Here is a 13,991-nt window from a genome sequence, read left to right on the forward strand (position 1 = left end):
ATTCAGACTCCAGGGCCAGACGGATTTGGGGGTTCAGAATTGTGTCATCAGGGTTCCAGCTGGAAGCAGATGGCTCACCCAACTGTGGCTCACCCAGGGTTAGTGGAGGTAGGCCTGTCACCACCTCTGGCTAATGGGACCTGGCAAGGAGGGTTGTGTAGAAGAGGCCAGCTGAAAAGGAGCGGGACTTCAGTGGAGGGCCCTGGGAGCAAACGCCCGCCTTGCCCTCCTACCTCTGTTGCAATCCCTGCTGGCCAAACCCAGTGGAAGCCAGAGGACCTGGGGCCATTACCACGGTTCTCACAGGTCAGAGGAGGGAGACGGGGCGAGCTCTGGAGCGCAGGTGGGAGACACCAGCACACGGGTGGCTCAAATTCAGGGCGGCATGGGGCCAGTCCCATGCATGATGGAGCCATGCTCTGAAAGCTGGGTGCAGTGCTGAGCTGCTACACAGCTCCTGCAGGGTGGCAGAGGGACATGGGATGGCCCCACAGCAGAGGGACCCCAGACGGCCCCATGTCCGCTCCAGTGCACTCCCGCTGCCGACATCTTGCTCTTCAGAGAGCTTTGGACAGTGGAGCTTCCCAGTGGGACTGGGTTGCTCTTCAACACGTGGTCCTCGCCCTCCAGCCATCTGTGGCTGTGAGGTATGGACAGAGGCTCAGGGGCCCCATGTACACATGTGTGTTCTGTTGGCACTGTCCTTCTTGTGCCTGCTGGGATCACAGACCATGGCTTTAAGAGCATTTCCATGTCCTCTCTCTTCATCTGGGACTCTGTGAGGTGGTGGCTCAAGCCCTGCCATTCCTGGGCAGCTGTGCCATCACTCAGTGGCCACCAAGATGGTGTGGCCGGGGCTGAGCCTGTCAACAGCTACCCTGGGAACTGTTGCCTAGAGATGTTGGAGGGGTCCACCTGTTGCAGGGTGGCCTGGGACACCTGTGCTGTGACCCGGTTCCCATCAGCACCTTGTTTCCGTCACTCTGTCCTGTGTCCAGCGTGGGGCCAGTAGATGGCAGGACAGGCCATGGACAGTGCACGGTCCCTGCTTTGTGGCAGTCAGTAGTGATTGTGGCCAGATGATGATAATGTTGATGTTTTCTCAGCTGAGACTCAGTGGAGACCTTGTTTGTGCCTCAGTCGCTTGGAAGCAGGTTCTGCTGACGTTTCCCTGAGATTCACCGACAGCGCTGGGGCTAATGTTGGCCTGTGGGTGGGCTAGGGTTGGGCACGGCCCTTTCTCAGCTGCCCTGTTCTGTGCTTCTGTCCTCCTGTGGGGGCATTCCTCTCAGGGGTCCCACTGGAGGGACGGTCCCTCTCCTCCCAGCCCTACGTCCAAAGCCTCAGTATGTACCCCAGACTGCCCACCCAGAGCTTATTCCAGGGACTTTGAATCCTGACGAAGCAATTCAGAGATGGTAGCTGTTTGTGGACGAGACAGGAGGGGATGGTAGTGTGGGGTGATCTGATCACATGTCCTGTGTCATCAGAAGAGGACACTGGCAGAGATGTGGCCATGTGGACCCTGGCTGAGGCTCGGGTGGGGTAGTCCTGCCCTAAGCAAGCACCTCCCTCTCAGCCCTACCTTGGGGTTCCAGTGCCCTGGGCCTGACCCCCATACCATGTCGGGCCCCATCACAGCTTGGCCTTCCAAGTTTAAGTGGATAGATCAGAGCAGAGTTGCCAGGCAGGTCCCCAAGGCAGGACTGGGCCAACCTGTGCTGATGGCCGTGTCGTACATGGCTGCTTGACAGCACCGCAGGCCAGGTGGGTCACACACAGCAGGTGTTGGTTGTCTTGGTTCCGGAGGCTGCAAGGCCAAGGTCAAGGCGCTGGCAGTTTTGCTGTCTGGTGAGGACCTGCTTCTCCTGATGGCACCTTCTCGCTGTGTTCTCACATGGAGGAAAGGGCAAAGGAGCTCTGGGGGTCTCTTTTGCAAGGGCACAGATCCCTTTCAGGGGGACTCCACCCTTCTGACCTCCCAGCCTTCCAAAGACCTCACCTCCTAATACTGCCACCTTATGGGTTAGGATTTCAGCACATGGATTTGGGGGCTGCAGACATTCAGACCTCAGCTGCTGGTCCCTGGGTGGACGACTTTGGAAGGGTAGCCTGCGTGTCCAGGGTGGGTGCCAGCTCCCGTGCTGGGGACCAAGCGGGCTTGGATTTTAGTCTCAGCCTTGCCTCTCCTATGAAGCAGTGGTGACAAGGGTTTCAGCTCCCAGGTCTTTGGGAGAAGGAGACAGGCTGCCCAGGGCCAGCACAGGGAGCCACCCGTGGGGTAGGGATGGTGCAGGGAGGGGAGCAGCCCCCATGCCCCCTGTGCCAGTGGGGAAGCCCCGGGTGTTGAGGAGCTTTGGTGGGGGTCACACATTGCCCCGCAATGTCCCCCTCTCGCCCCGCCTGCAGCTCCTTCTTCTACGCCTTCCTGAACCTCCTGGTCAGCGCCCTTGTGGTCTTCCTGGTCTTCATCGCGAGCACCATCGTGAGCGTGGGCTTCACCATGTGGTGTGATGCCATCACCGAAAAGGGCACCATGTCCCGCAGGTGCGCCTGGCCCGCCTCCCCGGGAGACCCCCTTGGCAGCCCCTGCCTGGGGCCTGGCTGTGCTCCCTTCTGACTCCCACCCCGAGTCCCCCCTGTGCCCTGCCTGTGCACACCGGGTTGGCTCCTTACCCGCCCCAGGACCGTTTCTCACAAGGAAGTCCCCATGAGTCGGGGAGTCTGGATGCAGGGTGGGGGATGGGCCCAGGTAGCCAGAGACTCCAGCTGGTCATCCTTGGGGCTTGGATGACAGGGCCCTGGAAGACTCGATAAGGCCACACAGCTGGTCCCTGGAGGTTCTGCCCTGTGCTGCCCACGGGAGGCAGAGCCCTGGGGGGTGAGGGTTCGGAAGATGGTGATAGGGGTGGGGTTGGTGAAGAATGGGGCAGAAGAAGCTTCTGGAAGGGTGATGGGTGGCTCCCTGGCCTCCGTCCTGCTCTGGACTCTGAGCAGTGGCAGCATCTGGCCAGTGGATGGCCCATAGTGGTGCATGGTGACTGCCCATGTTCCCAAGTGGGATGCCCACTGCCCAGCCCTAAAGGGCATCACCTGTGTCCCAGTCTGATACCCTGGAAAGTGGGACCCTCTGGCGGTCCCTTCCAGAGGCTCCATGTTCTTAATTTTTTTTTTGAGTCAGGGTCTCACTCTGTTGCCCAGGCTGGAGTGCAGTGACACGACTGCAGACTTGACCTCCTGGGCTCAGGCGGTCCTTCCATCTCAGCCCCCCAAGCAACTGGGGCTACAGGCATGCACCACCTTGCCTGAATAATTTCTTAAATTTACTTTCGTGGAGGTGAGATCTTGCTGTGTTGCCCAGGCTAGTCTTGAAGTCCTGGGCTCAGGTCATCCTCCCACCTCGGTCTCTCAGAGTGCTGAGATTACAGGCATGAGCCACTGGACCTGGCCCACATTCTTACCTTAAGCTAAGTCAGCCCTGGAGCCATAGACTATAAAACAGGTGGTGGCAGAGCCAAAGACGGCACCTGGCCTGCCTGTCCTGCCCCTTCACTTGGGGGTCCTGGGCTCCTCTGTGCAGCCTGGGGCACAGAGCACAGTGTTTGGGCATCCTGGGCAGGGGGTCCCTTCAGGGTCTTCCACACTGTGCCTGGTCCTTCTGCATGGTCCTAGCACTGACCCTGGGCCCTGGACGCCCCCTGGGTAGACACTCAAAGTCTCTTTACCTCCAGGAACACTATTTCCAGGCCCTACCCCATCCTCTGGCCCCTTGAAGGAGTGCCTAGGGTGCTGGGCCTCCCTTTCTCTGGGCATCCTAATCCGGTTAATGTGTCCTGGCCTGACCCTTTACATTGGGGGTGTGATGCCTGCCGGTCCCGGGAGCCCGGCCCGGCCCCACCCACTCAAGGAGATGAAGGGTGATTTGGTCTGTGGTCCCGTGCCCCTGTGACACAGGCAGAACTTCTGTACAGTGTTGGTGGGGACACTGCCCCCACCTCAGGCTGGACGTGGCCACCCTCCCCCTGCAGCCCTGCGAGTGGGGAGGAGGCTGGAGCGTCTGGAAAGCAGAGGCTGGGCTGAGGTCCTCGGCCGCCCAGGGCCAGGTTGGGGTCGGGTCTGTAGGACTTCTTCCTGGAAGCCTGTCCTGTTGCCCAATGAAGCCTCCAGGCCAACTCCCCGCAGTCCCAGAGAAGTCCCTGCTGCTCCTCACTGTGTGGGGTGGTGCTGGTGGTCACCCTCCACCCTGCGTCTTGCCGTTTCAGCTGTGAAGAGCTCCAGGACATTGACCTGGAGCTGAATGTGGACAACTCTGCCTTCTACGACCAGTTTGCTATCGCCCAGGTAGGTGGGCTTCCTGCCGGAGGGGGGCCTGTGGTGTTGGGGAGGAGGCCGCTCACCACCTGATGTTCACCGAGCCCTGCCCTGTCCAAGGGAGGAAATGGGCACCTGTGTGGTGAAGGTCATTGATGACACGGCCAGGCGGAGGAAACCCAGGCTGTGGGAGCCGTTGGGAGGGCTTCCTGCAGGAGGGGGTTGGAGAGCTGGTCTTTGTGTGTGGGTGTGGGGAGGGGAGGGGCTGACATATGGAATGGGGGGAGCCTTGGGGAGTGGCCTGAGGCAGGGTCTGGGGGAAGTGTGTGGAGAGGGGGTGCTGGAAACAAAACCGGTGTCAGGTCCTGGGAGCTCCAGTGCCCGCCAAGGAGATTGGACACTGGTGCTGCTGCTAAGCAGGCCCTGTAGGAGACTCAGGGCTGTCCCCAGCTCCGGGGAAGCTGATGTGGCGTCCCAGGAGGGGGCGAGGGGACCCGGCCTCTGGCTGTGCCTCAAGTGGAGATGACATTGATGGTCGCGCTCAGGTTCGGGGACTGAGACCAGACACCCAGCTCCTTCTGACACTGAGCAGGGCCCACCGTCTTTGTGTGGACTTCTTGACCCGGCCTGACCTCTGAGGGACCCTCAGGCCGTGGCCGGCCTCAGGACTCTCCAGGGGCAGAGTGCCCTGAGGCGCGGCACATCAGGTGGGTGTGAAGGGTCTTGGCCGAGCTGAGCCGGGACCCCAGTGCACATGTAGTAGAAGGCGCTTCAGACCTAACCGCGCCAGCTAGATCAGACGCAAGCGGGTCTGACCACACACCCGCCCCAGTGGCGAGGGGTCTGATGTGCCTCAGGCCTGGGTCTCACTCAGTTGTTTCCCTTCAGCTGTTTGGAAACAGCAGGTGAGGTCAGTTTATTTCTGTGGCTGGAGGGGGCTCCACTCTCAACACTCAGAGCAGTGGGAGGGAAGGGGCTCCTGGGAGAAGGGGGTCTCAGGACAAGGGACTCCTGGGAGAAAGGAATCCTGGGAGAAGAGGCTCCCAGAAGAAGGGGTTGCCCAGGAGAAAGTGTCCATCAGGAGAAAGGGCCCCAGAAGAAGGGGGCTGCAGGAGCAGGGACTCCTGGGAAAAGGGCCTGCTAGAGAAGGGGGTCATAGGAGAAGGGGCTGCCTGGGAGAAGGGGTCCCAGGAGATGGGACCCCCCAGGAGAAGGAGTCCTAGGAGATGGGATCCCCCAGAAGGAGCTCCCAGGAGATGGGACCCCCAGGAGAAGGGTCTCCCAGGAGATGGGACCCCTGAAGAAGAGGGGGCTCCCAGGAGATGGGACCCTCCAGGAGGCGCTCCCAGGAGATGGGACCTCCCCAGGAGAAGGGGCTCTCAGGAGAAGGGGCTCCCAGGAGATGGGACCCCCCAGGAGAAGGAGTCCTAGGAGATGGGATCCCCCCCAGAAGGAGCTCCCAGGAGATAGGACCTTTCTGTGTGTCCTTGCCAGGAGATGGGACCACCCCCAGGAGAAGGAGTCCTAGGAGATGGGACCCCCCCCAGAAGGAGCTCCCAGGAGATAGGACCCCTCAAGGAGAAGGATCTCCCAGGAGATGGGACCCCCCAGGAGGAGCTTCCAGGAGATGGGACCTCCCCAGGAGAAGGGGCTCCCAGGAGGTGGGATTCCCCTAGGAGAAGGAGTCCTAGGAGATGGAACCCTCCCAGAAGAAGGGGATCCCAGGAGATGGGACCCCTCAAGGAGAAGGATCTTCCAGGAGATGGGACCCCCTCAGGAGGAGCTTCCAGGAGATGGGACCTCCCCAGGAGAAGGGGCTCCCAGGAGGTGGGATGCCCCCAGGAGAAGGGGCTCCCAGGAGATGGGATTCCTCCAAGAAGAAGGGGCTCCTCAAGGGCCCCACCTGGCCTTCACCCGAGGGTTCCTAGGGGGCTACCAAGTCCTGGGACATGATGATGGCTGCAGAGAGGAAGCTCGAGGGGCGGGGTCTGCAGGCACCGGCCCTGCCTGTGTCCCCAGTCTCAGTCCTCTGTGTTCTGTCTTTTCTCTGAAGAGCTCTGGGATGGTGGGGGGTTTCTCTGAGTGGCAAGTGTCCAGCCGCCCCCTGAGTCTGCCTACACCCCCCCCCCACAGTTCGGCCTCTGGGCTGCGTGGCTGGCCTGGCTGGCCATCACTACCCTGGCCTTCCTGAAAGTCTACCACAACTACCGCCAGGAGGACCTGCTGGACAGCCTGATCCATGAGAAGGAGCTGCTGCTGGCCAGGCCGTCCCCACGGGCCTCCCTCCAAGAGGACAGGAGTGCTGTCATCTAGGTCCAGCGCAGGCTGGGGAAGCCTGGGGCCCCAGCTTGTCCTGGAGAGAAGCTGGGGGCCCTCCTGGGCCTTGGCCTCAGCCCCACATACCCCTGTGTCCCTTGGCTCCTGGCAAGGACGTGCAGAAGGACTCTGGGGGCCGCCCCCAGGCCTCGTGCTGTGCCCCACACCTGTTCTAGCAGGACCTGGCCAGTGGGCCTGGGGAGGGTGTCCAGCTGGCCTCGCAGACCTGTCTGGCCATCATACCCTCCTGCCCCGACCTGTCAGTTTCCCCGCCAGCTTGCCAGTGTGGCTGACACTACTCCCGTCCGTCCCTGCTCCTGAGCAGTATGTGGGACCCGATTCTGCATGTCACCTGAGGTCTGGCTCAAGTGTGGGGGAGCTCACGGCACCTCCCAGCCTTCCGGCCCAGGACAGCCCCCTCCCTGGACTGTGTCCCCCTCCTGGGGGAGTGCTGCAGCACTGGGGAGCAGCCCTTGATCCACTCAGAGAGGCTTCTGAGGCCCCAGGAGGCAGTCTCACCATATGTACACTTGGTCTGTGTGTGGCTGGGGAGAGGGAGGTGGGGGACATGGGCTCCATGGAGTGAGGGTATCACCTTGTAGGGGATGGAGGAGAACACACACCATACACAGAGGTGGGCCAGCTACATGGCAGGGTCTCTGTGCGAGCTAGTGAGCACAGAAGGTGGTGACTGCCTGTTTGTGTGAGGGTGTGACTGTGTGTGCGTGTGAGAGTGTAAGTGTGTAAGTATGTGAAGGTATGAATTTGTGCATGTGAGTGTGTGTGAGTGACTGTGCACGTGACGTTATGAATTTACATGCTTGTGCATGTGAGGGTGTGAATGTGTGCATGTGTGTACAGGTGAGAGTATGATTTGTGTGTGTGCATGTGGCGTGTGCGTGGTATGAGTGTATATGTATGCATGAGTATGTGTGCATATGTGCATGTGTGAATATGATGTGGAAGAGAAGGTGTGTGTAGGTGTGCCTGTGTCATGGGAGGGTGTGTCCATGCATACACGTGTGTGTATCAGAGTGCACGGTGAATTCATGTGAATGTGCGTTTGAACGCCACGTTCGTGGGTGGGAAGGGGGTACATTTCAGAGGGGGTGGGGCGTTGGGCAGCCCTTCTGCAGCTCCTAGGGCTCCTGCACCCAGTGTCCCGCCCCTAAGAGGAGGGGGCTGCTTTCCCTTCCCACAGAGTCTGCCCTGAGGCATTCTCTCAGGGGCAGGGGAGGAACTGGGGCATGTCTGGGCTCTTTCTTCTGCTCAGTGATCAGCAACCGAGGGCTGATCCCAGGGCCCCTCCTCTGCAGGTTCCCGGAATCCCCAACTGGCAGGTTCCCCTGAGTCCTAGTTCAGGGCTTGGGGCCCATGATGTAAGAGTGCACCCTCACCTGCCCCATGGCCCCAAGAGCAAGTACCACTTTCCTGGCTTTAGTGCTGCTGTGTGCCTCCCGCTGCTGCTGCCTGCCCTCTTGGGGACAGGAGAGCCCCTGGTGTCCCGTGTCGGTGACCACCTTGTCCACTGCCAGTGGCTGTTTGTGTCTCCAGATAGCAGGCATGGGTTATGGGACATGGGCCTGGGCTTGGATAGAGGGGCCCGTGGAGGTGGTCAGCCTGGGACCCAGGAGTGAGGCCAGCAGGTAACCTGTCAGGCTCTGTGAAGGCAGGTGCCCGTCCAGGGGGTGCCCAGGCCAGGCAGGGAGAGGCGAGGCTGATGCATCTCCAGGGGATCCTAGCTGCCAGGGCCTCAGGGGAAGGTGTTTCAACAGAGTCTGATACCCCTGAAGCTGATCCGGTCTCCCCAGGCCCTCGTGCCTGCCCTGCCCCATGGGACATAGGGACTCTTTCCAGCCTGAGAGTCTGTCATCCATGTCCCCAGCAGTAAGTGGGTCACCTTGGGCTGGGGCTGTTCCTGGTGCCCCAGGTGTCATCGTCCTGGGGGAGCCCAGGCAAGGGACAGCTGGACCTCAGGACGTGCAGGGCAGGAGCTGGTGGTCAACCCGAGGCTGGGCTGCTCCTGGATAGGAAGGCGAGATGTGCAGGCCGTGACCTGGCGTTCCTGAGGCGGGAACACTGCAGACGCTTCCAAGGCACCTTTGCTTCTCTCCCGGCTTTGTGATCATGGAAGTCCTTGTTTTAACCCTACTTCTGGCTAAACTGAAAGTAAAGATTCCTCAATGCACATGTGTCTATTTCTCCAAGTCAAAATGAAAACAAAAACGCGGTCTCTGCTGCAATGAGGACTCTGCCCCCCAACTTCCCCCATGCCCACCCTCTGCTCTTGTTGTTCCTGAGTCGCAGATGGTCTTCAGCTCACGGGTAGACGTGTGGCATTCTGGTTTGGGCTCCTTTAGTTCTGGAAGCTTATGGGAGCTAGAAGTCGGCCTCCCCACGGCCTTCAAATCTGCACATTTGGAGGCGAGTTCGAGCCTTACCACCTCCCATGCGCCTCCCAGGCGGGAGGACAGATTTGGAAGGATTTCTCAGGATTTATGTCTTTGATCAATGTTTATTCAAAGACAACCGGGGGCGTAGTTTTGCAGGACCTAGAGATCCAGGCTTATCCTTCTCTTCCCTTTGTAGAACTGGAGAGGCCAGTCCCTCCGAGGTGGCATTCCCCCCAGCCCATTTCTCGTCAGAACCAGGATCTGAGGGCAGCCTTGAGCACAGAGAGGCTGAGCCCAAGTGGTGACCACCCTGAGACACCTAGCCCTTCTGATCCTCTGTCTCCCCATCTGAAATATGGGGTATAACCCGTCCATCCTCCTCCCAGGGGAACATCCCCATAAGAAGTGGCCATGGATGGCCACGCTCTCAAGTTTCAGGCTGTCCCGTGGATGGATGCTTGTCTGAACAGTGTCCCGGTGTCTCCCCTGGGTGGTCCCTCCTTGTGTCTAACCTTAGAACTCCTGCTTCATTTGGTCCTTCCCCTGTACACAGAATCTGGTAAGGCCCCTGGAGTTTGTCACCCCAGGGTTCCCCTCAGCCTTGCCATCAGGTGACAAAACCACGTCCACACATGGTCACAGGGACCCACAGACCCCCAGCTAATGGGTGATGCTGGCTTGAGTCCAGGGCTTAGCTGCATCCCCCTGGCTAACTGCGTGGGTGCAGGAAAGCGTGTTTCAAAGGCTGGGGTGGGTCTAGGACTCTTGTCCTTGGCTGTCCCTCTGTGTTCACACTCATACCCCCCAGCCCAGGGATCCTCCCCTGGGACCTTTCCAGACTCATGAAGCTGAGTGGGGAGATCAGACCAGTCCGGGTTCCAGGGGACAGCACCCTGATACCCACAAGGGCCCCATGGGGATGGCAGGAGGAAGTAACCCGCTGACTGCCAGACCCATTTCTCCCCATAGGGTTTGGAGTCTGGGCCCAGAAAGCAGCAGAAGACTGGGCTTGCCTCCTCCAAGCAGCCCTCAGGCCTGGGGCAGGGCACCCCAGTCCTCAAGGGGCTCCAAAGGAGTACTGAGGGCCCTGAAGGAGGGGTCTATGACAAGCCTGGGTCCTGGCACCTGTGGGCCCCACTGTTGGTGGTCAAATCCTTTCCCAATAAAACCTCAGTGGACCTGGCATGTAAAGCAGGAGCGGCTGTGCTGATGGGGGGGAGCTGCCTGCCGTCCCCTGTGTCTACCTTCATACCACCGGCTCCCTCTTTCCCAGTCAGCCCTCCATGGTCCCCCTGACTGGCCCAGAGGCAGAGATCTCTTCGAGAGGTTGGGCCTGCTCAAAATCCTGGGCTCTCCCCACAGCAGCTCCGCCTGCCCAGGACTGTCAGAGCTGCAGGAGGCAGCGCCAGCAGGTGAGGACCGCATGCCGCAGGCACAGAGTGATGGCCAGCAGCCGGGTTCGCAAGTCCTCCAGGGCCAGTGCCACGGGCTTGTTCTGGCCGCAGTACAGGCCGAGAGCCACCATGAGCAGGACACACACGCACAGGCGCAGGAGCAGGGAGCCACCTCGGGGTGCAGGCCAGCTGGACACTGGGGCAGAGAGCAGCAGGGTCAGCCCAGACGCCCTGACCTCCAGGGAGGCCCCATGAGATTTGACCTGCCCATTGAGGCTTCAGGGAGGGGCTGGGAGGATCCAGACTGTCCGCCTGTTGCCCAGCTGGTTGGCACTGAGGCCACCTCAGGACTGGGCACCTCTGCTCTGCCCATCAAAGTGAGTGCTTGGGTGGGGCCCTGGGGGTGACCGCCATGGTCCCCATGGGACTTGGATGGTGCCTCAGGCCCCTCCCAGCCCTGTGTGGCCTCTTGTCACAAGAACTCCTGTTGGGGCCCCTTTAAGGGCTTACAGCCCTGTCAGGGGCAACTCCCTTGGGGAGGGAGCAGGAGCAGGTTACACCTAAGAGAGGGCACTGGGAAGCTGGGGTAGGGCACAGAGCTCACCCTTTGCCGTGGCTGTGGCGTCCCTGCTGGCGATATCTGGGAAGGAGGACAGAGAGTTGGAGAGTCAGCACGGGCACGGCGCCTCAGTTGGCTAAGACCCCCCGCCCTCTCTTGTCACCCACTCCCCCGCTCACAGGGACCCAGAGATGGGTCCTGGCAGGTACAGCTGCCCAGTTCACAGGGGGGACCCAGACGCTGGCAGGATCCCAGCCCCTGCTCTGGAGGATAGGCATGACCGGGGAAGCTGCAGCTATATATGCTTTCTGCAGGTTGGGACTCTGTGTCCAGGTGACCCCACGGGCCCAGGTTTTACCAGGGTTCTGCCTGTGAAGACAGACAGATGACCGGGGTCCCTCCGGACAGCCCTGGGCCCTGTTATAGCGGTGTGGACAAGGCCAGTGTCCCCACCTGGCTCCACCCAGACTCCCACCCTCAACCTGGCAACTGGCCATAGGCGCCCCTTACAGTGGATGGCCACCTCTGGGGGCTCACGGAACCGCACGCGTCTCAAGGTCCTCTGTGGCTCAGCTCTGTGGTGGTGGCACTCTGGCCGGCTCTGTCTCAGGATGGAGTGGAGGCACTTTCTGTCGCTCTCCTGGGGTGGAGCAGGAGGCAGACAGGCCATAAGCCCCATCCCCCAGGGATGGGACACCACCTCTGGGCTTCTGTGGAGGGAACAGAGGGGGCATGGAAACTCCCCAGATCTGCCCCTCACAGCTGCTCCATCAGGAGTGAAGCCCAAACAATGTCAAGTGGACTTGGTCAGTGACCAGCAGGACCGGGTCTCAGCCCAGACTCTGTCCCCGCACCCCGAGGGGTCCCCAATAATTTCATGGTGAGTCATGACAACTGCACTGATGTGAATGCTGCTGATGGTCACAGCCAGCCTCCAGTGAGGACCGTCTCATGTCAGCGTCCTCCAAGGCTGCACACACTACCTTCTGAGTTCTTGGGCAGGAGGTTCAAGCAAGAGGCTTCACTCTTATGCCCAGGTGAGGAGAGATCAGTGATTGATGGGGAGGAGGCCAGGCTGAGCAGCACTGTCATGGAGCCTGTGACCTTCATGCCTGCTTGTGGGGACATGCTGGGCCTGTCATACTTGGTGGTCAGGGGAGGGGCAGAGCCTGGACAGGCGCAGCTGGGAAGCTCAGACCTAACCCCTTCTGTCCACTGCTTTCCTCTTGAGGGGCAGCCTGAATGCAATGGGACCCTCCTCTTTAACCCTGTCTAGGATGTTTAGGGAATGTGAATGGGTATTGAGGGGGGAAACGCCCCAGCATTAATCCTAGCTCTTGGTGACTACCCTGGCCTATAATACTCACTCACCCTCTTCCTGCTCCAATGCCCAACACCCTGGCTGCCCAGCTACAAGCCCTTTTGGCTCCCACTTAGTCCAGAACTGAATATTTCTTCACACTCAACCTCACCCTCATCCTACCCTAACCAAACCCTAGCCCTAGTGATAAACATAGACTTAGCAATAACACTAACTCTAATGCTAACCCTAAACAACACTCTAGCCATTGCCATAACTTGAACCTGAGCCCTAACCCTAACACAAGCTCTAACCCTAACCTAACCGCAAATTCACAGTAAAACTAAGATTAACGCCATCGATAACCTTAAGCGAAAGCCTAACCCAATCCCCTAATTACTACCCCTAATACTAACCATATATCTACATATGATCCTAACCCTAACCATATTATTAGCCATAACTCTAAGACTAAACCTAACTCTACAAACGCTACCTAGACTATAATCCCTAAAAGTATTGCTAACACAACCATAACCCATAACGTTAACCCTAAACACAGCTCTAAACCCAACCACTAATCCTAACCTTAAGTCAAAACCCTACACCTAAACACAACCAAATTCCCGAACCCTAGCACTAACCCCAAAACTAACCTTAAACGTAGCCCTGAAACGAACCCCTGCCCGACCCCAATCTTAACCCTAGCCCTAACCCTAACCCCTAACCTAACCCTAACTTTAACCCTAACATCAGCCCTAACCCTAACCATAACCTTAAACATTACTCTAACCCTAGCCTTAACCCAAACCCAAACCCTAACCTTGACCCTGACCCTAACCCTAACCCTAGCCCTACCCTTAACCCTAACCCAAGCTCTAACCCTAGCCCTAGGTCTTGGCGACAGCCTGGGTTTGTCCTCTCTCCACCCTCCTCCCTGGCTGCCCAGCTCCCCAGCCCCCGTGGCTCCTACTTCCTCTGCCTCCACCCAGCACCCCTGCTTGTCCCTCCCACTTGTTGGGGTGGCCAGTTCTCCCTCTCAGCTTTCCATACTGCTCCCACCCCAGACCCTGGCTTGATGCCATGCAGAGCCACCCTGGCCTCCCTCTGTCCCTTTAGTCCTGCGGTGACCCACCTGGGCCCCCATGCCCTTCCATCAGACCACACCTCCCAAGTCACCCACTCCTGGGGCGAGGACCGCTGGGAGTAAGCAGGGACCAGGCCTACCCCCTCTGCCTCATGGAAGTCTAGCCGTGGAGCCCGGTCTGGGTGGTGGGCCTTACCCTCTTGGCCCTCGGGGCCTGTGTGCCCCACGCAGGCTCCTCATTCTTTCTGGTCTTGCGTGGTGTCTCTGGACGAGCGTCAGGGTTCAAGGCTCGTGCCACAGTCCTCATCTACCGAATCATGGTCCTAAGACGAGCAAAGACATTGTTGATCACACCAGCAACACTCAGTGGAATAGAAATAAAGGGAGGCGAAACCCCCTCCAGAAGCCAGTGCTCCGCGTCCCCTGCTCCCCCATCCCCGCTGTGGTCGTCCTCGCTGACAGGTGGGCACTGTGGGTCCTCCTGGTGCTCCTAGCACTGTCTGGAGCAATGTCCCCGCTGCCATGACCAGCATTAATGGCTGCGTAATGTGGTACCGGGCCTGCCTGGTCTGACCCCTGCCCTCTGTGATGGGGAGACCACATGCCACTGTTGTCACTGCCATTCCTTGAG

At 59.6% G+C, this 13,991-nt stretch overlaps 2 protein-coding genes across 2 annotated transcripts; one reads left to right on the forward strand and one right to left on the reverse strand.

The window, feature by feature from the left end:
* The first annotated feature begins 516 nt into the window (after nucleotides 1–516).
* On the forward strand, nucleotides 517–6,624 carry TMEM179 (transmembrane protein 179). The gene is made up of 4 exons (XM_008057493.1): nucleotides 517–647; nucleotides 2,410–2,547; nucleotides 4,263–4,341; nucleotides 6,445–6,624. Exons 1-4 carry the CDS (start codon nucleotides 517–519, stop codon nucleotides 6,622–6,624), a joined length of 528 nt encoding a protein of 175 aa, XP_008055684.1.
* A 3,780-nt stretch (nucleotides 6,625–10,404) lies between these two features.
* Nucleotides 10,405–13,667, reverse strand: CUNH14orf180 (chromosome unknown C14orf180 homolog). The gene is made up of 4 exons (XM_008057490.1): nucleotides 13,557–13,667; nucleotides 11,484–11,613; nucleotides 11,019–11,054; nucleotides 10,405–10,610 (listed from the first exon to the last, which is right to left on the reverse strand). The coding sequence occupies exons 1-4, from the start codon at nucleotides 13,665–13,667 to the stop codon at nucleotides 10,405–10,407; spliced, it is 483 nt and encodes a 160-aa protein (XP_008055681.1).
* Nucleotides 13,668–13,991: the final 324 nt, after the last annotated feature.

This window comes from Carlito syrichta, unplaced genomic scaffold (assembly GCF_000164805.1).
Source record: "Carlito syrichta isolate Samal-C Ts95f unplaced genomic scaffold, Tarsius_syrichta-2.0.1 Scaffold303035, whole genome shotgun sequence".
NCBI lineage: Eukaryota > Metazoa > Chordata > Mammalia > Primates > Tarsiidae > Carlito > Carlito syrichta.